The sequence below is a fragment of the Geospiza fortis genome, unplaced genomic scaffold (genome assembly GCF_000277835.1).
Source record: "Geospiza fortis unplaced genomic scaffold, GeoFor_1.0 scaffold17, whole genome shotgun sequence".
Lineage (NCBI taxonomy): Eukaryota > Metazoa > Chordata > Aves > Passeriformes > Thraupidae > Geospiza > Geospiza fortis.
Window position 1 is genome coordinate 863691 of NW_005054438.1, and position 25857 is coordinate 889547.

General features: G+C 45.5%; 1 protein-coding gene across 3 annotated transcripts; it reads left to right on the plus strand.

Moving 5' to 3' along the window:
* The first annotated feature begins 160 nt into the window (after positions 1-160).
* On the plus strand, positions 161-21636 carry LOC102034131 (cystathionine beta-synthase). 3 transcript variants are annotated; one of them, XM_031062153.1, is made up of 16 exons: positions 161-295; positions 1243-1424; positions 2245-2351; positions 3112-3246; positions 6305-6384; positions 6812-6946; positions 7435-7504; positions 9571-9662; positions 10466-10591; positions 11817-11901; positions 12070-12175; positions 12924-12998; positions 13705-13839; positions 14946-15054; positions 17524-17608; positions 18877-21636. In XM_031062153.1, the coding sequence occupies exons 1-16, from the start codon at positions 254-256 to the stop codon at positions 18984-18986; spliced, it is 1674 nt and encodes a 557-aa protein (XP_030918013.1). In that variant the 5' UTR covers positions 161-253; the 3' UTR covers positions 18987-21636. The 3 variants fall into 3 exon arrangements, with proteins under 3 accessions (XP_030918013.1, XP_030918012.1, XP_005427286.1); XM_031062152.1 differs by having other exon boundaries at positions 170-295; positions 1240-1424; XM_005427229.2 differs by having other exon boundaries at positions 177-295; positions 1213-1424.
* The last annotated feature ends 4221 nt before the right edge of the window (positions 21637-25857 follow it).

The following is a 25857-nucleotide window of genomic DNA, read 5'->3' on the forward strand; positions in this document are numbered from 1 at the left end:
TTCTCTGCTGCCTGATTTATTTTTAATCCTGTTTATAAAAGTCACCTTCACTTTTTTTTTGCAGCTTCTTTTTTTTCCCCCCATGAAAAAGATGTGTGTGTTTTGCTCCTGTAAGAGAGTTTCCTGATAGGTTTTTTTTTCCTTCTAACTTGTATGATCTGCAGCTTTGAAGAGGATTCCAGTCTTGTGACCCACAGCAGTCCTTCTCCTGAAGAAAATCCAGTTTTCTCTGCCACCACCCCCACCAAAAACCATGGAGAAGTTTGTATCAGAAAGGCCTGTTCCTGTCTCTAAGGTACTCACAGCTCTTTGGGGAATATTTGTTTCTTAATCAGGCTATGCAATATTTCTTATCAAGACAATTTATTTTTTTTACCTATGTATGTATATGTGTGTGTAAAAAATGCTGCCTAAATTACCTGGTTTGTTCCTTACTTGTTATATCTAAAGGCTGGCTTTCCAAAATGGTGTTTCAGAATCATAAAATGTGTTGTTGAAATAACTGAAACAGAGCCCAAGAGCTCTGGAAAGTTCTGGATTTCCCCTTTTATTAATCCCCCATTCAAGGGATTAATAAATAAAAATAAATAAAATAAACTGAAGGGATTAATGCTGGGAGTACTGGAGTGAAAGTGCAGGCTGAAGAAGGGGAGAAATTGCCATTTTTACCAATTTTTTTCCATTTTTCTCTTTGCCTGGAGAACTTTCCAGGGAAGGGCCAAGACAAAGAGGTTTCAAGGCCAGGCTGGACAGGGCTCTGAGCTGGAGGAAGGTGCTGCTGAAACCTTTCTGTGAGAGTTCTCTGTGGCCACTCAGCCGTGCAGAGTCCTCTGGCACAGATTTCTAATTGGCCACCGAGCAGCCTCGCTGTGTTCCAGTCTGCTTGGAATGGGGAGGTTTTGTTTTTTATTTCAGAGAGCTTTTGGTGTGGGTGGGGAGTCTCCCATGAGAATAGCCCTGGGTTTTTTGTGTCTGTGCAGGCTGGTTGCAGTGAGCCACGTGTGTTTAAATTGTCTTTGTGCAGAGCACTGTGGTGAGCTTTTGCTCCCAGACTTGCAGTGCAGGTTCTGGTGTTGGTGATAAGGATTTGGCGAATCAAGGTGATGCTGAAACACTTCCCCATCCTCATAGCACCATGGAAACATCAACTCCTTTTTTTTTTTTTTCTTTTTTTTTTTTTTTCCTTTTCTTTTCCTTCTCCCTCCCCCCAAGAATGAAATCCCTACTCTTCCTTCCCAGAAGAAGCCAGATACCAACTCGTGCCCTCATGCAGCTGCCAAGTATTTTGTCTCTGGTGGGGTGGACACTGAGAACTGCAAGGCTAATGAGAAGGAGAGGCAGTGGATCCGCCCTGACACACCCAGCAAATGCACCTGGAAGCTCGGGAAGCCCCTCTCTGCCTCCCCCCATCATCATGCCACCCTGTAAGTGTTGCCTTATTTGCTGATTTTCAGCACAAATCCCGCTCTGATTAATCCATGTTTTGGATCAAGGACTTGGTGTTGTGATGTTGTATCCAGTGGATATTCCTTTGAACTAAAATAGCTAAAATAACCAGCCTGATAAAGGATGTGGTGGTTCCAGTTGTGGGTTTCTCTGGGCCTGCATTGAAGGCACTTGAGACAGTAATTCATGTTCAGACTCAGGTGTTTATTATTTCTTATCAGTAAAACAGTCTCACTACTGTGAGTTCTGCAGCTTTTCATTAGAAGGCACAAAATGGCCAACAATCTCTTGTTCCAAGGTCTTTTAAGACTAAACTATCCAATGAAGAACTGACACCTGGATTACTTTCCCTTTTAACCCAATAACTGATCCCACAGAGCTGCAATGGGGACTTTCCTGCCCAATTACAAAATGCCACCCAAACCCATGGAGAAGGAGGAAGAAGAAGCATGAAGAAGAAACCCAGGACAACACCCTGTGCCCTCCATCTTGCTTCCATCCACAACAGACTAGAAATCCCAAAACCTAAATTTCTCACCCAGTGATACACCTACACTGCTCTCTATAATCTATTTCACACTTTTGTGGATTCCAGTCTATCTTGAAGTCTGGGAAACTTTCTCCATGGATGAGGGTCAAAGTCAGTGCTGCCCTGGGGGTCAGGGCACCCCAGAGCAGACACAGAAATATTCCTGGTGCCCTGGGTTTCCACAAAAGGAGAAATAACAGCAATAAATGCTGTGTGGTTGTTGTGTGACCCTTTTGTGAATACACTGACTTTGTTTGTGTTTGTGCCAGGCCAGAGCCTCCGAAGATCCTGCCCAACATCCTGAATAAAGTTGGCAATACACCTTTGGTGCGGATCAACAAGATTGGGAAGCACTTTGGGCTCAAGTGTGAACTCTGTGAGTTGCTGCACGCAGACAACAAGCTACAAACACTGGTTCAGAAACTTGGGTAGCTTGGGTTAGTAGTGTCATATAACCTGGCCACAGGAGTGCAGGTGATTGGCAGGAAATGGTGAGGAAAAATTCCTGGTTTTCCTTGGCAAATTTTCTGGTTTTTAGGATTTTGTCATCTAAAACATCTTTCAGTTTGTACCTCATGAGAACAATTCCTGCAGCTTTTCCATTTCTGTAGAAAACACAAAAATGTCTTTCATAGAAAATAATTTTTTAAATTTAAAGCAGTTGTGTGAAGTTTCTGACTGCTTCTCCTATTCAGAGCATTCATCAGTGTGTGCAAAATGCAGCTCTGCAGTTATCAGTAAAGACCACTGGAAATGATTAAAGGGGTGAAATGGTCAGTGGATTTTTTTTTTGTTTGGTTGGGTTTTTAAACCCAGCCAATACTGTATATTAATACTGTAGATATTAGGAGGCTCTGATCAGAGTGCTGAAAGGTGGTGAAGGGATTAATGCTGGGAGTTCTGGAGTGATGGGAGAGAAAGTTCAGTTTGATGAGAACTTTTTTGGCTGGAGAGCTTACCAGGAAAGGGGAAGGGACGAAGACAGCGAGGGGAAAGGAACAAGAGCAGGGTTTGAGGCCAGGTTGGATGGGGCTTGGAGCAACCTGTTCTGGTGGAAGGTGTCTGTGCTCAGGGCAGGGTGTGGAGCTGGATGAGCTGTGAAATGCCCTGCAGCCCTGCTGGTTGTGTGTTTGCAGTGGCCAAGTGTGAGTACTTCAACGCTGGGGGCAGCGTGAAGGACCGCATCAGCCTCAGGATGGTGGAGGATGCTGAGAGAGCTGGGATCCTGAAGCCTGGGGACACCATCATTGAGCCAACCTCTGGGAACACAGGTAGGGTGTGCAGAGGCTGAGGAAAGGGTGTGGTGGTTTTCCTGGAAAAGGCAGGTTTGAGATTGCAGCCTGTGCAGGGAGGGAAGGGAATCTGTTCCTGCCTGGTGCAGGGAGCAGTGCCCCTTCCACCTCACACCTGGAACAATTCTGAACTGTCTCTGCTGACCAGAGCAGATGGGAAGGAGTTCTGCTAAACTGCAGAGCCTCTTTGATTTAAAGAAAGGAAGGCCAGACTCGCAGGAGTCCTCAGGAATTCAAGTCTGTCTGAAATTATTGTGGAAAAAAGCACCCATAAGGCTGGTGTTGATGCCTTGTGCAGGCTGACCTAGAACAGAGACCAAACAGAGCTAAAGAATAAAGCAGGGACTTATAAAAAGGCCTCCATGGATGCACCTTGGGCAGCACCAGAGCCCAGCCAGGGCTGCACCCAAGATGAACCAAAATGGCCCCAAAATGCACGGCCGGGCACGGGGTCTGTCCCTGGGATCAGTTCTGCTCCATTTGCACCTTGCAGTTCATTGTCCCATTCCAGCTTTAGCCCAGGCAGTCCCACCCTGCTTGTTTTTCTCTCTGCAGCCCACGGTGTTTGTGCTCCTGGGCTGAGATTTGGATCATTTGTCCTTGGTGCCCAGCTGGAGCAGGAATTGTTTTGTCTCCCTGCTCTGTGCACAGAGCTCACCATCCCCTCATATGTAGCTCAGACCCACACACTAAAGCAGCACAGAATCTGAAAAACATAAAAGCTAAAACCTGAGGCATCAGAGGGAATCTGGATCTTCCCCTTCTTTCAGCTGGGGAAGTGCCATGGTTCCTCTGTCAGGTTTGAGGAACAGCCCTTTCCCTGCTGGTGCAGAGGAGATGGGAGAGGAGCTGCATCCTTACAGCACTGCCTGCCAGAGCCCCTGCACACCTGGACTGGCAGCAGATTCCACCTGGGTTCACATTTCCTCCTTGGAGGGCTGGAGGAAGGAACAGCCCCCTTAGGTCAGAGCATGGATGATCTGAGCAGTCTGGAGTTAACTCTGGGCTCCTGTGTCATTGTTGTCTTTGTGTTAAGCTGCTCTACTCATGGGGAGTCAAACACACCTGGAATATTCCCCCTGGAGTCAAATATAAAATTAATAATACAGTTAAATAGAAATAGTTAAGTGTCTAATACACTGCCTCCTCTGAGGTGAGCTCCAAGCTGCCCTCCTGCCTGCTGTGCTCAGGAGAGGGGCCTGGTCCTGCTCCTGAGCTCTTCTCTGGACTTCTACTCACTGCTGCTTCCTGACAGAGCAGGCAGGTTTTGTTCTGATGTGACTGGAGGGGATGAGCTGATCTGTGAGCAGCTCCCCAGCTGCAGCAGGAAACTGGGAAGTCCCATCTGTTGGCTCAGCAGCTGCTCTGGGGGCCATTCAGGGGACTTTGGGGGGCCGGTCTCAGAGCTTTGGTGTCCATTCAGGGGATTCTGGAGCCTTTCAGGGCAGCTGAAGCCTTGGTGAGTGTGGCTGTAGCTTCTGCCTGAACCATGGCCTGGAGTGGAAAATATCCTTGTGTGTTGCATTCCTCCAGTCTCCAAGGTCTTGCCATGACATCCCTCTCTCTGGGTCAGTACCTGATAAATGATTCTACTTGCCACAGAATCCAGAAAGGCAGAACTGTAGGAGATACAGGGCAATTACTTCAGCAAGCTGATTTTTTTTGTCACAAAAGAGCAAAGAGCAGGGCACACAGTAACCTGAGAGAATTGGTTTTTGCTCTCTACTGCTCAGAGTTAGTGGGTGTGTTGAGTGTGAGAGCTAATGTGTTATATTTTTATCTTCTCTGCATCCCAGTTCTCCCTCAGCCAAAGTCCTGTTTTGATGTTTTGCTGCATTTCCAGGTCAGTAGCAGAAAGTACAAAGTATTAGAGTTCAGGTCTCAAAATCCTTTCTTAATCACAGACCATAAGGAAGATCTGGATGACTTCTCTTCAGCCTTTGGCTTTAATGAAGCTGCTGCTGCCTTATTTATTTGTGTATTTGGTCATCCATATTTATCTATAATATACTGAGAAAACTTTCCCTTCCCAATATATTAAACACTACTTGAGTACTTGAGTTGTTTTAGGTGTGGGTTATGCTTCTCTTACAGGAATAATTAAAGATGATTAGGGTGGGGGATTTTTTCTCCCACACAAAACCAGAGGCAGCTTTGAACAAGCAGGTCTCTGTGTAGGGTGAGCTGCATGTGCTGGTGCCCAGAGGAGCAGGGGAGCTGCAGCCTGACCTCTCACACCTCTCAGCCAACCTGATCAGCTCAGGCTGTGCAGCAGGGAGGTGATCTGATAGCGGCTGTGAGCAGAGGGGTGACCTGATAGCAGGTGTGAGCAGGGAGGTGATCTGATAGCAGGTGTGAGCAGAGAGGTGACCTGATAGCAGGTATGAGCCTCTCTCCCACAGGGACAGCACAGAGAGGTGACCTGATAGCAGGTGTGAGCCTCTGTCCCACAGGGACAGCTCTGCTGAGCCCTCAGGTGAGCAGGCAGGAGTCAGAGATGGAGGTGGAGATGTTCAGAGTGGAAATGAGATGTCTGTCTCCAACAGCCAGGGTGCTTCACTGTTGCAGCAAGCTGACACAGTGTTTTAGACCCTCAGCCACCAACAGCATCTAAATAATGTGTTTTCAGACAGGGCTTAGTTTCAGCACATTACAAATAGGGATTTATGCAGCAGTGAGTCAATAGAGGCTCTGCAGACCTTTTGGCAGAATCAAAGTGATTCCTCTCATCTCCTCCAGCTTAAAGCACGTTCCTTTCCCAAATTACATCTGGAAAAATGAAGTGGGTGAGAGAGGAGGAAGGTGATGTGGCAAAGCCAGCAGTTTGCACAAGCCAAGTTCCCCCACCCTTGGCTAAACTTTCTCTGGGCTGTGAACCTCAAACAGGGATCGGCTCCTGTAAACCCACAGGCAGAAACATCCCCTTTGCCACCCCTCTGGTAGAAATGATGGAAGGCAGGGCGTGCCAGAGCTGGCCCTGTGTGTTCTGTGCCCTGCTGGTGCTCACTGAGGGCTCTGTGTGCCTTTGTTGTTGCAGGGATCGGGCTGGCCCTGGCGGCGGCAGTGAAGGGGTACCGCTGCATCATCGTCATGCCAGAGAAAATGAGCATGGAGAAGGTCAGAGCTGCCTCTGCTTGCAAGAATTCAAACATAAACATGTCTGCTCCTGCTGCAGATCAGTGCTGGGGCTTCAGCAACAAAGGTGCAGGCTCTTGCCAGGGAAAACTCTGCTGAGGTGTTGTTGCCTGTGCCTGGAGAAATCCAGGCTGGCTGGCCATGGATAGAAAATGTCTTAGAGACTCATCCCCATAGCACTGCCACTTTGAAAACTCCCATAATTGTTTTAAAAACAGACAGTCTGAGGTTTGCCTGGCACATTGAAATGGTTACCTGTGCTCCAGGTGAGCTGTCTGTTGCTGAGCAGAGCGTGAAGGAAGACAGTGCTGAAGCTTTGAATATCCTGCAAATATTCTGGCCTTGGAGGGGGTGAAGGGGGCCTGTTGAGGGTGTTTTGGGGTTTTGTGACCACCTTTATTTGCTGCAGGTGGATGTCCTGAGAGCTCTGGGTGCTGAGATTGTGAGGACCCCAACTACAGCCAGATTTGATTCTCCTGAATCTCACGTGGGAGTGGCCTGGAGGTTGAAGAATGAAATCCCCAATGCACACATCCTGGACCAGGTGGGAGCCAGGGTGTCAGAGGTGCAGGTGTAGCATGAAGGAGGCTCTGGGTTGTCCAACACTCTCCATTTGTCTCTGGAGGAGAAGATGCCCCAAATCTGGAGCTGGAGCTGAGCAGTCACCACGTTGTAGGAAAGGAAGTTTTTACAGTCACTAGAGAGCAGCAATGAGCTGGTGTTTGCCAGAACTACAGCACTCAGGGTGTCTATTTCTACTGAGCTAGCAATCCTGTGAGGAAGAATGGACCCAGGGGTCACATTGCTAGGAGTGCTGTCCCACAGACAGAGCTGATTTTGACATGGGAGGGTGCTGGCACCTTAGGACTGCGCTTGAGCTAGGTCACTTAGGAAGCCTAGTTCCAGATAATGCACAATGAAACATTGTGCAGAGAGCATGTTTAGGTGTTTTGGGGTTTGGGGATTGTTTGAAATGTTTTTGAACTCGCTCAAAATGTGATTTTTGTACTTCTGATCTGCCTTTGAATTTAGTACCGCAATGCCAGCAACCCCCTGACCCACTATGACACCACAGCTGAGGAGATCCTGCAGCAGTGTGATGGTAGGTCTGCTCTGCTGCCAAACCCCTCCCAAGAGCCCCTGGCTCCTATGTGCCTGGAGAAGGAGCCCTCAGATGAGAAAATCATGGATTTTGGTGAAGCAAACCCCATAACTGTGCTGTGTGTTGTTAGAGAGTTACCTTGTTTCAGTGGTTGTGGTATTTTCTGGGACCCCCAACAAAGGAAGGAATGAGGAGTCTGACTCCATGTTCTCAGAAGGCTAATTTATTACTTTATAATCTATATTATATTAAAGAATATATTATATAGGTCATATTCTTCAATATGTTATATGTTAATATACATTATATAGGTCATATTCTTCAATATGTTATATGTTAATATACATTATATAGGTCATATTCTTCAATATGTTATATGTTAATATACATTATATAGGTCATATTCTTCAATATGTTATATGTTAATATACATTATATAGGTCATATTCTTCAATATATTATACATTAATATATATTATATATAATGTTCTTTAATATATTATATATTAAAATATGTATATATTATATATGTATATATTATATATAATATATGTATATATTATATATATTATATTATATATTATATATTATATTATAATATATTATATAAACAATGTCCAAACACATTCCAGAGCAGCAAAACACAGGAGAAGCAAATCAGATAATTATTGGTTTCATTTTTCTCTGAGGCTTCTCAGCTTCCCAGGAGAAGAATCCTGGGCAAAGAGATTTTTCAGAAAATATAATGGTGACAAGTGGTCATAGTAATGATTTTTTTTTCCATCAATGGAGAATTCTTTGTTTTTTAGGTAGACTGGTATGGAATAGGGTCATTCTTTGATCACAAGTACAGAAATAGGTGTTTTAACATTCCCAGAGCAACTACTCCAATACACTGGAAGCATCTTCACTTAGGAGTGCAGATGTGTGCTCCTTAGTGTGCTCCTCATGAGCCCAGGCTGCTCTGTGCCACAGCTGTCACCAGCAGCACCCTCTGGCTCTCAGGGCTCTCTCCAGAGCTGCCTCTGGGCAGCTGAGCCCCAGAAAGGGCTGAGCTGAGGCAGCAGAGCTTCAGCTGGGCTCGTTCTCAGCTCAGGGGCTGCTTTGGGAGCTGTTGGAGACATTCCCTGTGATGCTGCAGCATGTGGGCATTTCCCTAGGGCACAGAAGGGAGTCCTAAGAAGGCTCCAGACCTGCCTTATTAAACAGTGCAGTTTCAGATAAGAAAATCAACAATTAAATTCATTCACATCAAGGTGAGGACCACGTGGAAGGTTCTCCTCTGGCTGTTCAGAGGATTTGCCTTGTCTTTCTGTGACAAACTTGGAGTTAAACTGATGGCACTTTTACAAGCTGCCACAAACTGAGAGTCCAGATGAGTTCCAGATTTAGGCTTCTTGTTTCTGTTTACTTCCCCTTACAGCCCAGGCACTGTTCAGTTACCCCTGCTTGGTGGGGTGTTATTCTTTTGGCTGGTAAGCAATTGATTTTGTGTGTGGTGACCTTTTAAAAATCCTTTTTATTTTTTTTTAAATTAACAAAGCTGTCATGTGGATGCACCAGAGCAGCTGTAGGTGGTGACACAGGGATGAACTATCATATCCACACTCCCTCTGAGTGCTGGTGACCAAAACAGCCTTTCTCACATGAAAATGAGGGAGTAGTTGTGTTAACACTTCTCTCCAGGGATGCCTGCCTGTCCCACGCTCTTGGCACTCACTCAGTTAATTAACAAACATAATGGGCTGCTCAGTTTAGCTCAGAGAATGAGTTATGTGTATCAGCAGATACAGGACCAGGAAAACTGCAGCTGTCAGCTCTGTGGGCCACATCCAGCTGTGTCCAAAGTGCCACAGATTGGTGCCTTGCCAGCTCTGGGTGAACATTTCAAAACCCTTGCTGGAGAAAATGATGATTAAGCAATGCAGTTTCAAGGCAAAGAATCCTACCCTGCCCTTTTCAGCCACTTTGTGCATTTTTATTGAAGAAAGTCCATCCTTAGGAGTGAGCTTTCAATCCATCGTTCTGCTGGAGATTTCACACTTCTCTCCCACACCCTTAAACAGGAAAGGTGGACATGGTGGTGGCCACAGCTGGCACAGGAGGAACCATCACTGGCATCTCCAGGAAGCTGAAGGAGAAGTGTCCAGGCTGCAAAGTAAGTGAGAACCCCACTGCTTTTACCTTTAGTGCTCCCCTTGGCACATCCCACTCCTTGTAAGGCTCTCTGTGGGAAGCTCCTGGGTGTTCTCAGTTAAAAGGTGGCTCTGGCTGCAGAGAGGGTTTCAGAGTGTCTAAAATCATCATGCTCTGGTTCCATTGGTGACCAGAGCTCAGGTTTGGCTCAGCAGATGAGCACTGACACTCAGATCACTCCATGGGGTGCCTGCGAAACTTCCTTCTGCCTGGGAAACTTCCTTCTCTGGAAGTTTCTTCTTCTGTGCTCTGCAGCCTTGGGTTTCCTCCCTGGCTCTGCCTTCCCCAGCAGCTCTGGTTTTGCCCAGTGGAATTGTGTCTGCACACACCAGCCCTGTGTGTTTTCCTGTGTGATATGTGAGATTTCCTCACAGAATTTGGGATCCCTCTTCAATCTTCAATTTTCCTACACAGGCAGGGAGTGGTAAAGAAAATAAAACTGATCTGCTTGCACTTGGCATAAAATGAGTTGTCTGTGATGATGCCTGGCATGTGAATGAGGACAACCATGTCTCAGGGAAGCCAGTTTTGTGTTTAAATCAAGCAAAACCCATGTGTGGAAAAAGTGGTGCCATCAGCCTGAGGAGGTGGGATGGGTTTCCAAGGGGGCCAGGAGCAGCAAAACCTTTGAATATTGCCAGGAGGAAATGAACAGGAGAGCAGGTTGGCTGTGTGCCACCAGCAGCTGTGACAAGGCCAGTGCTCACAGGGGCTGTGCTCTCCAAAGCTGTGTGTCTTGGGGGCCTGAGTGGAAATCTTCTCCAGATTATAGGTGTGGATCCTGAAGGCTCCATCCTTGCTGAACCAGAAGAACTGAACAAGACTGACAAGACAATGTATGAAGTGGAAGGAATTGGATATGATTTTGTCCCCACAGTGTTGGATAGATCTGTAAGTCACATTGCTGGGTTTACTGCCGTTTGCCCTCTGCTGGGATGCAGGACTGAGGTTAAAGGCAGAGGAGAACTTGGGGGAGGATTTCTTTGAGCTGAAATGGAAGGGTTGGCAGACAGAACTATTCCTGTTCTTTACATGAGCATAAACAGCTCTTGAAAGGCTTCTGGCCACATTAGTTTTACAATTCTAGGTCAAGATGCTGTGAGTAGATAACATTTTCCTACAACACACACATTTTCATGCTTAAAAAAACCCCAAAACACACCCAAAAAAAACCAGTCATGAAACACACACAATAAAAATAAAACTGTTGAGTTTGTGAGGGTCCCCAGGATGAGGTGAGATGAGGAATTGAGAATCTGACTCCGTGTTCTCAGAAGGCTAATTTATTTTTTATTATATATTATATTATATTATATTATATTATATTATATTATATTATATTATATTATATTATATTATATTATATTATATTATATTATATTATATTATATTATATTATATTTATTGTAGTAAAACTATACTAAAGAAAGGGAAGGATACAGACAGAAGGCTTAACAAGAATGATAAAATCTTGAGACTGACTCTTCAGGGTTTTGACACAACTGATGGTGATTGGTCATTAAGTAAAAACAATTCACAGGAAACCAATCAAACATGCACCTGTTGGTAAATAATGTTCAAACTACATTCCAAAGCAGCAAACACGGGAGCAGCAATCAGATAATTATTATTATTTACATTTTTCTCTGAGGCTTCTCAGCTTCCCAGGAGAAGAAGTCCTGGCAAAGGGATTTTTCAGAAAAAATCACAGTGACATAAAACAGACACACAGCAAAGAACACCAACTTACCAATCACAAAAAAACCCACAAAGCAACAAAACCAAACCTTCCAGCAGAGCATCCCAGCCCCTGCTGGACAAAGGGGTTAAGACTGTCCTGAGCAGAGCCTGTGTCCCTGGGATGCCTTTCAGGAGGGGAGGAAGCTGATGCTGTCTGAGGCTGCTCTCACAGAAGGGTTCCAGTAAGGCGCCCTTGTGTTGATGTGATCATCTCACCTTGGCAGAGATCATGTCACCTTGGCATTCAGAGGAGGATGGAAACCCCGGGCTCAGCTGTTCCCTCAAAGAGCCAGGGCTAAACCCACACTGCTTGTGCAGTTCCCCTGTCCCTCCCCAGTTAAACAGAGCCTTGTTTCTGTCTCCTGCCCCTGCCCAGGCAGTGGACCAGTGGTACAAGAGCAATGATGAGGAGTCCTTTGCCCTGGCCCGGATGATGATCCGCGAGGAGGGGCTGCTGTGTGGTAAGAGCAGGCAGGAGCCCCCTGCCTTCCTCTGATGCACATCAGAGACCTCCTTCCACTTCACATCTTGTCCTCCTCGCTCTGGGCTCCTCTGTTCTGTCTGCTCCTCCCTTCTGCTGGCTTCCATGAGGTGGTTTGATGGTTTTGCCCCTGCTGTGTGTTCTGCAGGGGGCAGCTCGGGCAGTGCCATGTCTGTGGCTGTGAAGGCGGCCAAGGAGCTGAAGGAGGGTCAGCGCTGTGTTGTCATCTGCCCTGACTCCATCAGGAACTACATGTAAGGACCTGCTGCTCTTCTTCTCTGGGGGAGGGCTGAGGGAATCCCTCAGACCTTGGAAAACCCAGTTATCCCAGCAAGGAATGTCTCTGGGGCACAAGTTCTGAGCTGTCTAAAAGGGGTCTGGCATATGGAGCAGGGAGGATCTTTCCCCCTTTAAATCTGAGCTCTGATTTCAGTAGATGATCATCACTGGTTAGCATTTCTCACAGCAAAGGCCTTGCTTTCACTGTGTTATTTGTGGGGATCACTGGTTATCCCAGTCCTGGAAGGGTTCCTGTGCCCACAGCAGGATCCAGCAGTCCTGCAGCAGCAGCAGCCCCACTCAGAGTGAGTTTGCAGGTGGAAATGTCAGGGCTTTGAGCTGTGCTGAGAAGTTTTTCTCCAATCACATTGAAACATACCCCAAAACACGGTATTTTTAGCCGAGTTTCCTCACCCATGTCACATCCAGCTCAATATTAGACAAACAGAAGCTGCAGACAAGACACTTCACCATTCCAGGCTGTGCCTCTGTTATATTGCAAGGGACTGATGCAGTTGGAGCTTTGTTTCCTGTGGGATTCCTTTTTCTCCCCATGAGTATTTCTTCTCCATGTCCCTGCTGCCCAAGCTTGGATGGCCAGTGATGTCCAATTTCCAATTCCACTTTATCTGTTGGTGGCAGTGAGCTGTGAACAGTTGCCTCTGTTTGCTGTCAGATGTTCAAGCTCTGCTAATGAGCTTTTCACTTCCTGGGGCTCTGCAGGTCCAAGTTCTTGAGTGACAAATGGATGATTCAGAAAGGGTTCATGAAAGAAGAAGACCTTGGCAACAAACCCTGGTAAGCCAGTCAGATCCATCTGGATTTCCATCAGTCTATTCCATAGAGTTTATGGCAGCTGCTAATTTAATGCTCATTTCAATTTACACTTCTCCTTTGATTTAGCTGATGTTCCATGCTATTGTCTTATGCAGCTATTAATCAAATCTGTTTTAATTAGTTGACATCCTTCCTTGTTGTATGGCAGCAGCAAAAAATTTGGTACTCAATGATTGGGTTTTTTTAACGAAAAGCGTTATATCTGGAATTAAAAAAAAAAGGAAATATGCAAAGAATCCTTCCAAAATCAGAGTTCTTGAGTGCAAAGCACTGCAGGTCTACATAGCTAGAAGGGAATTTTCCCTAAATTGTTGTCTATGATAACTGTAAAAAAAGATGGGTCTTTGAGTAGAAGTGCAAAATTTTCTGTGTGAGAGATAAATAATGAAACTGGGGAGATCAGTGCTCTCCACTGACTATCTGTAATTGTAGAAAGCAGATGAAATGAGGAAAAGGGTTTTGATTTCCAAGCCATCTCACACTTCAGAGACTTTCTGATGCTGGGAATAACACCTGAGAGCCCTGAAGCTTTACTGACTCTGGCTGAATCCTGACTCTCCCTGCAGCCTTTTGTCATTCCTGTGCTGCTGGAGGCCACTGTGCACCAAGGGCTGGTTCTGTGTTCTCCATAAAACTTTCATGGGGTTGTTTTTCACTCCATCCCCAGGTGGTGGAACATCAGCATTCAGGAGCTGAGCCTCTCTGCCCCCCTGACTGTGCTTCCAACTGTTACCTGTGCCAAGACTGTGGAAATCCTCCGGGAGAAGGGATTCGACCAGGTACCAGTTGTTGATGAATCTGGGTATGTGCACATCTATCACTCTTCATCCATTTCTATCACTCCCCTCAGCAGGTCCTCAGGGATGTCTTTTAAATGCTTGCTGGAAATAAAATGTCTTCTCAGCCATCCTTTTTCATTTATTAACACAGTTCAGAAGTGTTGCCTTGAACACACCAGTGCTGGGCTTGGTGTTTTCATGCCAGATTATCCTGGCCTTCACATGATTCTAATGATTATTATTAATGTTTATTATTTTATGATATTATATTATATTAAAGAATGCTATACTAAAACTATACTAAAGAAATAGAAGGATACAGACAGAAGGCTTAACAAGAATGAATAATAAAAACTCGTGACTGACTTCAGAGTTTGACACAGCTGATGGTGATTGCTCATGAAGTAAAAACAATACACAGGAATTGTTTTTACTTACTCATTGTGTCTCTGCAGAATAATTTAATTTATTTTAATAATACAAGTTTAACTTAAAAAAAGCAAAAATTCCTGTTTTAAACAACCAACCCCAAATGTGCCCACGTCTATAAGAGCTTTCTTCAGCACACTGTGTTACAGTGCAGGGCTGCAGTGACCCCCATAAACCAGGATTTTCCAGCAAGTTGGAATGTTCCTTATCACCCTTTAGCCCTCCTGCAGACAGGCTCAGTATTGAGGAGTTGCTCAATTGTGCTGACCTGAAGGATGAATTCTTGTAGATCCTCACAGGGAGAAGAGAAATGACCCCAACTGGGGTGAGCTTGTCTCTGGCTGTCACACCTTTCAAAAGGACAGATGGGAGTGTGAAAAAATGAAGTAGTTTGTGCTTTCCAAAAGCTCTCTGAGATTGCAGGCAGCTCTCTCCAGCTGCAAGGAGCAGAGGTGAAAAGGTCCTGGTGCTAGAAGGACCTGCAGCACCTGCTGCCTTGTGTGTGAGTCTCCAGCACCTCTGAGAGCTGCACTCTCTCCTGCAGACACACAAAATCCAAGTGTGCCATCAATAATCCTGCATTATAACCATGAAATAGCTGAACTGACTCCTCCAGGCTGGCTGGGAGTGGTGTTTTTTTTCTACAGGAGCACCTGAGGCTTTTGTGTTGTTTATCCCTGTCTTGTCTCTCCTTCCCCAGGGTGATCCTGGGCATGGTTACCCTGGGTAACATGCTTTCCTCGCTGCTGGTTGGAAAAGTTAAGCCTTCTGATGAAGTCAGAAAAGTCATCTACAAGCAATTTCAGCAGGTAGGCAGGTGTATTCTGCAGCTCCTGGTTGCAATACTAGAGTAGGTGTGCAAACACTGCACAGGCTGGGTGAGGTTCACCTGGGGCCAAGCCAGCAGCTGTTACTGAGCACAGAATTTCCTTTTAAAACCATGGAATGCTTGACTTAGTTTCCACCAGGACTGAAGTTCCAGCACTGTCTCAAAGTGGATTGAGTGCTGTGTTCTAGAAGTGTGTTTAATGCTTCTGTTCAACCTGTGAGCCACCCAAAGGGTGCTGGTTCTTTATGGACAAATGTGAATTTATTTTTTCCTCCCCAGACAGATAATCCAGCATCATGGGGACCTGTGGTGGGTAACACAACTGCCTGGTTCATGTTCTGCCTCCCTTGGACACCTCAGGAGTTTCTGGGGCTGGTGGTGTGGGGTGGTGTCTGGGGCTGCTCTGGTGCTGGCTGCATCAGGCAATTCTTTGCACTTCTGAGGTTGTGGCTCTTGCCATGGGCAGCTCAAAGGCTTCTTTAGCAAAGAACAGCTTAACCATTTCTTCTCCCTTTATTTCTGGTATTTTTTTGGTGGAGGCTGGAAGGGGAGTGACACATGCTTGTGGTACTGCTGACATGTTAACTAAAAATGGTTCTTTTCTATTTGAATTGATGGGTTAATGGAGAAACGTGGTGGAATGCACATAACCTCAGAAGTATTGTGGGTTTTGCTTTTCTTGCCACTTTAGTCAAGCTGATTTGGCTTGTTTATGAGTGAAATTGGGAAAATAAATCATCTGTGTCACCAAAATCACTTCTGGTATCCTACATGGCTGCATCAAATAAGAGGTTTAGCCTGCAAACCAGGGCAAAAGTAGATTGGAAAGATGGGTGTTTTGGCTTTTTTAGGTTGCTCAGAGATGTTGAGGATTTCCCATCCCTAGAGGTATTCAAGGCCAGGCTGGATGGAGCTCTGAGCACCCTGAGATGATAGGAGGTGTCCCTGTCCATGGCAGAGGAGCTGGATGATCCTAAAGGTCCCTTCCACCCCAAACCATTCTGTGATTTTATAACATGGGCAGCCAGCTTTGGTAGGATCACCTCATTATTTTATGATAATTCTTATAATGGAAGCAGGATGGTTAGAGCTTTTTTGAAAGTCCCTGGTACCAGTTGTGCTCTAGGGATTTGGAACACTAGTCACAGGATAATTTGCCAACCCAAACAAGTGCTAGTGGAGGGAGGAGCCATCCTTGTGGAGTCAGGTGTTAGTTCCAGTGGTTTGGCTTCCCAGTCATGTGTAGTGTAGTACTCACTGCCTCGAGACCTAGTAAGCTTAAAAACAAAGCCTAAATGTGGAAAAACCCATGGGCAGAATGTTTAAGAAGCTTGAACAAGCAGGTGAAGGCTCTTGTGGGGATTCTGCTAAATTTCCACTGAGCCTCTCCAGGCATTTTTATGCCTTCATGGTTGTCCCAGTGCTGAGTGCTTGTCCTGGTTCTCTGTGGCCTGCCCAGTCCCTGAAGACAGATTTGGGACTGATGGGTGACTCCACGTGGCAGATTTCCCACGTCCTTCCTTTCCTGGCCGCCAGGTTTAAGGATTGGTTCCTATAGCAGGTCTCTTAGAGGATTCCCAGCAGCCTGTGTTTGACGCCCAGTATGGACACAGAGCTCTGTGCTCCAGTGCAGCCCAACTGTTCATGCTGTGGCATTTATTTCTCACAGAGAGGTTTTTTGAACATGCAGTACAAGACTCTTCTTTGCTGTGAGTTCCTTTAATAAAAGAATGTCAGATGGTGGGTGCTGGGGAGAGTCACCTGGAGCTGCTGCTTCGTTCATCTCTTAACTCATGTTTCAACAGTTTTAGGCATTTTTTAAAATGATTGCAGAAACTGAAGTGTTTTGGAAATATCTGTATTTTTTCAGAGTTGACACAGGGTGGTTTCTTGTTCAGTCCTAGCAAAGTTGAGCTTCACAAAGAAAATGAATTATTAAATCTCAGTTCCTTGATTTGCACCCAAACCCTGTGTTAGCTGAGCAATCTTTCACCCTTGGTTTTGTTTTTGGCTTGTTTGGGCTTGTCTGCCTTTGCAGATCAGTTTCACTTCCACAGTGATTGGCAGCCGGATTCATTCACTTTTTCAATCTTTTTAGAATAAAATCACCAAATATAAAGACTTTCGTGGTCACTTCTTTTGTTGAGACACATGGAATGCTTGACCTTCTTTGATTATTAGCACTTTTCAGATCTTCATTAAATTCATTCTGTTTACAGAACCAGAAGAAATAACTTCATGTGGTGCTTAGTGCTTTTTGGAAATCAGAAACAAAGAAAAGTGATCTTTAAAGTTGGCCTTGATTTGTTGGTGTTTTCTAGTGCTTCAGGTGGGAGCAGAACACAAATGCTGATGTATTGATTTTAGCTCTGTACAAAGTGTATGGGGATTATTGACTGCTAAACATAGAAAGGACTGTTTTATTCAAGTTCTGTAACTCTCTCCTCAGATTAACCTGAAAGACAACTTGGGGAAACTCTCTCACATCCTGGAAATAGACCACTTTGCTCTGGTGGTTCATGAACAAATTCAATGTGAGTACAAAGTGCTGCACCTTGAGAGAGCAAATCTTTGAGTGGCAACAAGAAGCAAGTGAGAGTGTGAATTACAAAGTGAGCTCTGAAGAAGCAAAATCCTCATTTTGTGTCTAAATATGTGCTACTAAGCCTGATTTGCATCCCTAGAGGTGTTCAAGGCCAGGCTGGATGGGGCTTGGAGCAACCTGGGAGAGTGGAAGGTGCCCCTGCCTGTGGCAGGGGTGGAACAAGATGATTTTAAGGTCCCTTCCAACCCAAACCATCCTAGGATTAGTAAGACTAAATAAATATTCAAATTACTCTTATCTGTGAATAACATTTTGTCCTGTTTAATCTTCCTAGTAGGAGACAACTTTGCAAAGTTACAAACACTGAGAAATGAGACTGAAAACAATATTAAGTCATGCCAGATAAATTTGTCTTTAGTTTGTCAGTTATAACTGGAAAAAGAAAAGCCATCAGATTTGGGGTTGTTCTTGATAATCTCCATAAGGATGTGCTCTTGGCTATGAGCTGACCATTTATAAACCTGGAGTCTCACTGGAAGCTTGCAGTGAAACAGAGATTGAGTTAAAAAAAAAGCCCAGGACAGTCCAGCTGACTGAAAAAACTGAGAATAGAAGTAGATTAAACATCTCAGTACAGGCAGACTTTAAGAACTGGAATTTAGACAATTGATAAAGGGCAAGAGGTCGTGTGGCCACTTGGTTCCCCAGTCAAGTCCCAAGACAATGAGAAAATCACTTGAACCTGTGCTCTCAATGCAGCAAAGATTAAATGGTTAGTGCATTTTTTGGCTATAAATGGGGTATTGTGGGTTTTATACTGATTCTGTTGTTGACAGGGATGGAGGAAGATGGTTGTGTCACATTTCTTCCTCAAAATGTGGTTCCATTGGGCCGTGCAAGCGGCCCCTGGTTCCAGTGGAGTAATGCCACTTGCAGCTGTTTCAAGTAATTAATGTTTGAGGAAAATACACTTGTGTCAAGAACAATAAATCCACTGGATCCTTATCCTTCCTTCCATAAAGTTCCAGTGTCCCTTTTGATGAGGAGCCTTTCTGAGCTGAAAATCCTTGTCACTGCTCTGTGACTCTTGGCCAAAGGTGCCTTTTGTGTTCCCGCTCTGTGTGCCAGGATCACCCGACACTTCCAGGCTCGTGGAGCTGGGATGGCTCAGCCCCCCATTTCACAAACACTAAAACCAAGACAGGAGGGGGTTTGTTTGTGCCTCCTGGAGCCAGAATTCCCTTTTTTCCCCTGCAGATCACACGGATGGCTCCTCCAGCAAGCGGCAGATGGTGTTTGGCATTGTGACAGCCATCGACCTCCTGAATTTCGTCACCGTGCGCGAGAGGGAGAGGAAATCCAACTAAAGGCAGCAGCAGCCTGGAGCCTCCTCAGCATCCTGCAGCCTCAAACGAAGAATCAGGTTCATGTCTTAACTAGAATGGGTTTCTTTTCCTTTTTTTTTTTTTTTTTTTAAATTCTGAAAATAGGCAGTTAGCCATCCTGCTGTCAGCTATCCAGCCAGTGTGTCCTGCTGTATTGCCCAGCTTCTGGGATCTTGTTTCTTAATCAGGCTAAGCAACATTTCTTATCAAGACAATTTATTTTTTTACCTATATATATATATGTATGTGTAAAAAATATTGCCTAAATTAAGTGGTTTGTTCCTTACTTATTATGGCTAAAGGCTGGCTTCCCAAAGTGTTGTTTCAGAATCATATAATGTGTTGAAATAAAGAGTTACTGAAGCAGAGGCCCAAGAGAGCTCTGGAAAGTTCTGGATTTCCCCCCCTCCCCCCCATTTAAGGGTGTTAAGTTAGATATTACCTGTGTGGAGACAAAACTGGGATTGGGGCATGGGGAGAAGAAGGGAGAGTTTCCCTTTTGGTGGCATCATTGTAAAACAAGAAAAAAATCCTCAGGGCTGAAGCTGAGACTTGCTCTGCTCTGAGGAAACGCTGGTTTGAGTAGAAGCATGGCAGTGAAGTGACAAACATCAGCCAGTGACTCTGTTTTACACAGTGCACCAGCTTCCCTGCCATGACAGACCTGTTTTTTTTCTCAATGGTATCCTGATATGTAAGCACAAGTAAGGAAAGATTTAAAAGGTAAGATCAAGCATCTTGCCTGAAGTTTTAAATCATGCTGTTTCATCTGTTACCTTCATCTTCCCTCTCCATTTATCTCAGAGTGCCTTTTTTGTACCTGTTTCAGGAGAGCCAAAGATAATTTCTGAGGAGCTGTGAACTCTTCCAAGTCTTGTTCAGGTGCTCCTACCCTGTAGTGCCTCATTCCAGGAGAAAAGCCCTGAATTGGCTACCCCTTCAGATTAGGGCTATTGCTGAAGGCAAGTGACCCATCCTTACCTTAAACTGTGGTTTGCCATTAAATTAATGCACTTCTTTAAGATTTAAGGCAACTTTTCCCAAGGCGCTGGGAAAAAAATTACTATAAATCTAAAAATGTACAACTTCAATAGTAATTGAAAGTTTCTGAAGAGTGATGAATTTCCTTCTGCCATGGTAGATGTCACTGCTGCTAGATTTTGGCATTACTTGGAATATTTACTTTACTGGCTTTTATCTGATTTTTTCCCCCCATTTTCCATCTGACCTTTGTTGACAGCAGCAGGGAGGGAGGTGCTTGAGTAGCTGAGGTTTGTCCTTTTCCCTTGTCAAACCTGACCTAACTGAATGCAGCAAGAAATATGAAAATGGTGGAAGGAGGTTCCCAAAGCTGCTTTTCAGAGCAGCACAAGAGGGGAGTTAAAGGTGGGACAGCAAAGTAGTCAGTTATAAAGAAGTATAAAGATTTGAATTTGTTTTTCTGCTTCACTATTCATATATTAATCCCTGTAGTGCCATGGAAACCGGCAGTATTGTGGAGTGAGGCACAGGGGGTGGTTAGAAGTGGTGGGGAACAGAGGGTGGGAGTCTAAATCATCCCAAGTAAGCCAAAGGATCCAGAGAAATTCACCTTCTCCCCTGGGGTTTGCTAAGAACAGGAGCTGTCTCCTCTGCACTGGCACAGGGGGGAGAAGGCTTTTCTTATTCCCCATGGTGAGACCAGAGGAACTGGGTAAATAAATGGAATTGCTGCACAACCGGAAAACTTTCCAGAGCTCTTTCCCATGGCAGGAGTGAAAGCAGCAAAGGGAAGGGGACAGGGAATCCAGCAGGGCTGAAGTTCCTCTGCAAAAGCTTCTGAATGGGATGCTTTTTTGCATGTCTGAGAACCTCATTGCTGGCCTGGTCCTGGTTAGTTGTGGTCGGGCTGATTAAAACTGGGCTTATCTTTATTTCAAATGCTCTGAAGACCAAGAAAGACACTGCAGTTTGTTCAGTCTTTTACCTGAAATTGAAGGCCAGAGCCTGAACAGAACTGTATTTTTTAATTTTTTTTCCTAAAGTGAGTGCCTGCATCTTCTGTTTACCTTTGCTGCTTTTGCAAGCACTGACTAAACCTGAAAACTATTTTGCACATGGATATTTTTATGAAGAATTTATGCTGTATTTGTTTGTCACTGTAAGAGATTATCAGTCCTAATGTTGGATCTGCAAAAAATACTTCTTATTTTCTCACCTGAAGACAGCTGTTCAGTAAAATCTGTACAATATTTTGCAAGCATTTACCAGGCAATTACTTAAGGTTTATTTTCACGTTGTCATGTCCAGTGTTATTTCCCATTTCTTGTACAAGCTGTGGCTGACTCCAGAACTCTGGCTAGCAGGGGCTCCTCTGAGCAGCCAGACCAATCTCATCTGCCCACCAAGCTCATTTCTGAGAACTTCTGTTTGCTGGAAATCTCACACAAGGCTGACTGTCAGAAGTTTCCTGACATTGCCCCTGTCATCCAACAGCTTTTCTTACTGTGCAGTGTCAACTGAGGGAAAGGGAAGACTCCTTATGCTTCAAGGAGCTGGGAAAAATGAGCTACCACTACGAGCTGTATTTATTGCACAGATGTTCACAAATTTACCATACAAAGAGTTCAATAAAAGCTGTTTGATTGCAGAATGGCTCTGGGTTGTTTTTTTAATGCCAGTTCAAGCTTGTGTGTTAGACTGTAAGGTTGTGTTTTAATGCCAGTTCAAGCTTGTAAGTGTGTTAAGATTGTAAGATTGTTTTTTTTTTTTTAATGCCAGTTCAAGCTTGTGTGTTGAGACTGTAAGAAAGATCTTTTTAATGCCAGTTCAAGCTTGTAAGTGTGTAAGATTGTTTTTTAATGCTAGTTCAAGCTTGTAGGTGTGTTAGACTGTAAGGTTGTGTTTTTAATGCCAGTTCAAGCTTTGTGTTGAGACTGTAAGGTTGTTTTTTTTCAATGCCAGTTCAGGCTTGTAAGTGTGTAAGATTTTTTTTTAATGCCAATTCAAGCTTCTTAAGTGTGTTAAGACTGTAAGATTGCTTTTTTTTAATGCCAGTTCAAGCTTGTAGGTGTGTTGGACTGTAAGAAATTTGTGCAAAAGACCCCTGGCTGTCAGTGTGAGGCTTTGCAGTTCTTTCCATGTCTCCAAGCTGCCAGGATGAGCTCCTTGCCCTCATGCTGGGTGTTCAGGTGCCTCCCCACACACACAATGGTCTGTCCTCAGCTTCCTCTCCTCACCCCAGTCCAGCAGCATGGGCTGACTCCATCCTGCACATCCTTCTCATGTGGTACCTGAAATGCTGCTATTGCTGGCAGATTCCTGCTTTTCCTTTTGGCAGCCCCCTCAGAGCGTGTCACGAACGGGTTTCGTGATGGTTCGTGGATTAATCTCAGGGTGCAAAAAAAACCAACGCGGCACAAGGGGTTTGCAGTAATAATCAAAATAAATGCACCTTTATTGAGTGACCACGGCAAAATGTGGTAGAGGGATTAAGAGAGAGAGAGAGAAAGAGGGGGATATAGCTACCAAACGTAGAGCGGCAAAGTCCTTCAATGTCTGTGACCGTGTTCACAGGGGTCTTAGGATGAGGGAAGAGATGAGGATCTGACTCCATGTTTCAGAAGGCTTGATTTATTATTTTATGATATATATTACATTAAAACTATACTAAAAGAATAGGAGAAGGGATTTCATCAGAAGACTTAGCTAAGAATAGAAAAAGAAAGAATGAAAACAAAAGCTTGTGGCTCAGACACCCTGTCCAAGCCAGCTCGCCGTGATTGGCCATTAATTAGAAACAACCACATGAGACCAATCACACATCCCCCTGTTGCATTCCACAGCAGCAGATAATCATTGTTTACATTTTGTTCCTGAGGCCTCTCAGCTTCTCAGGAGGAAAAATCCTAAAGAAAAGATTTTTCATAAAAGATGTCTGTGACAGATGTCCAGCCGATGGAGCTTACCAGGTCACGTCCGGGGAGATCCTGAAACCTCAGTGGTTTTTATTATGGTAACTCCATTGGAAATTGCGAGGAGGGCGAAACAGACACAATAAAGAATAGATGTAACAGGTAGTCCATGTTCTCAGCAGTAAGCGAGAGCCATTGTCTTCTTGGTCCAGTGGTCACATCCTGCAGGCAAACATCTCCGTTTGGGAGCTTTGCTCCCCCCACACACCTCCCCCGGGTTGGGGGTTTCAGTCCCAGTCCTTGGAAGGAGGAGAGAGGCCTTTCCACATGGGGGTTTCATGTCTCAGTCCTTGATGGAGAGGCCTCTTACATCTCAGTCTGTCTGTCACAGTGGTTGCAAACGAGTGAGAGGGGTCTTCTGTGGGGGGACCACCCAAAACTCAGGAGAAGTCCAGCCAGGCCGAGAGGTGGGGAAAAATCCCAGAGCTATTGTTGCAAAAGGTCAGAATGTCCTTCTTTCTTCTTGTTGAGCTCAGTGTAACATATAGTAAATACACCTGTGAAAACAGTAACTTAGCAATGCCCTCAGGTCTCAGGGCCTTGTTGGCATGTGTAACTTTCTCCTTCAGAGCCAGAGACAGGGGGCTCTTTTCTTCAGTGGTCCCCCAATGACAATCATGAGGCAGATGAAGGATATTTGGGACACACTCACAGAGGGGGAAAAGGGATCCTGCTGTGCCAGCCTGAGGGCAGCAGGCCAGCATCCCTCCTGTGTGTGGAGAGCCCATTTCAGCGAAAGGCCAAAGGCTGCCCAAGCACACAGAGAGCTGCAGGAAGTGTGAGGGATCAAGTTCCAGCTCGCAGCAGGTTCAGAAATCCCTGGGGAGCCACAGCAGGCTCTGCTTGCAGCCCCTGAGGGCTCAGGGCCCCTCAGCACCCCCAGGCTGGAGCTGGGAGCAGGGCACTGCCCAAACCCCGTTTTTGCAACAAGAGCTGCTGGCAGCTGAGTCACAGCCTGGTGACAGCCCTGGGACCCAGCTGTCCCCCAGCCCCTCCTCCTGGGTCACCAGCAGGAAAATTACTGGGTACAATCAGCTGTGCTGGCTCTGCAGATAAAGGGAGGACTTCAGTCCAGGAAGGTGCCTTATGGAAGCAATAAATTCCCTTTGGGGGAGGAGAAAAAATAAAATTAAAAAAAAAAGCACAAGCACCAAGCCAGGCTGGTGTTGCTGATGGAAGTGCTGCTGGCTTTTGTCACGTGCTGGAGGATGCAGGGTGAGGGCAGAGCCCACAGGACCTGGCTCCAGGGCACTGAGAGCAGCCAGCTCACCTGCCACCACCCTGGCCTGTGGAAAAATCCACCTCAGCTTGGAGGAACAGCCAGGTGCTGCTCACATTGCAGGTTTCACTGCTCTCCCAGGAGCTAAAAATGTGCCATGGCTTCTCTCACAGCTGCTTGGGGAGCTCCCTGCCTGGTGCAGGGGCAGCCAGCTGGGTTTGTGCGCCCAGCCAAACAGGGCCAGGGCTCTGAGGGCACCAGCTGGGCCTGCACGCCCTGCAATGTAGGGGTCTGAGGCCATATATCATGTTGTAAATTGTAGGATAGATCATGATACGAATACTGCAGTGGGGAAGAAGGTAAGGGAGTAGAAGTCTATTTTTAGGTTGATGGGGATTTTGAAGTTTATAATGAACTTTCATTCAGACCCTGCAGGTCCCTGGGGAAGCTGCAGAGCTTCAGGGGATTCACAGTGAGACCCTGCTGGGGGTGCAGCAGGACACAGGAGCGAGCTGATCTGCCCCAGAGCAGGTCTGGCAGTGCAGGGCGGGGACACAGGGTGAGCTGGGAGGACACAAGCTGCTTGTACCTTGAGCTCCTTCCAGGAATTGCCAGCAGCTCTGCTCCCCCTGGGTGTCTGTGCCGCCTCCAGCAGCAGAGGCAGCATCACAGGAGGCTCCTCAGATGTACTGAGCACTCCAGGGGTTGTACTGGTGCCTTTTTGGGAATACCTAAAAACAGAGGCCAGACAAAATTAAGGGAATAAAAAGCAGTTAGATTTAGTGAGGGGCCCTCAGGTACATTTAGGGCAGACAAAGCCCCCCAGGGGCTACGCCCAAAATGGATGTGGGGTCCATCCAAGAAATTTTCACATTTTTTCAAGTTTGGTCCATTTGCACATTGGGGGTTAATTTTCCAATAACAGCATCAGGTAATGAAGTAATTTGTCCCAGGTTTACACCCCCAACTCACTTTTGTTTACATTTATTAGGACTCAAGACAGTGAGGTGTCCTTGATCCCCAGGCCTGGAGAGGAATTGTGTTGTCTGACCAAAATGTGAAGACAGCAGCTAACACTCTATGGAGTTTAGAGTTGTACACTGAAGATTTGCAGAATTACAAATATATGAAAAATAGAAAAACTGAAATCCTAAGGCATCAGTAAAAGCAAGTGGTGACCTCTCCTGAAACAGGTGGGTGTGATTGGCTGCTCCAAGGCAGTAACAAAAATGTAACTTTTCTAACCTATTCCTGCCTTGGCCTGGGACAGCTGGGATCCTGTTTCAGCTGCCATCATTTTGCACTGTTGAACAGGTAAAAAAACCTTTTAACAGCAAGTGAGAACCTCCCCTTTTCCCAGTTTTCCCACATTATTCAGATAGCAGGTACCATCACCAGTACTCCAACTCACAGTATTTAATTCTGCTCAACCAGAAGCAGTTTCAACCTCATGCCCTCACAGCAAGATGTTTTTTCTCTGCTGGCCAAAAATAACCAAGGAAAGCCTGTTCTGCCCTGAATTACTTGCTAGGCCCTCCCAAAACATTGCCAATCCTTCTCCTGTCATCTTGTCAAGCCTTGATATGGAGCTTCAACTGCTTTGATAAAGCCATTTTGGATATTAAATTGGAATATTAAATTGCATGGGAGGGAAGATGTGGATTTCTTCCGACTTGGTTCA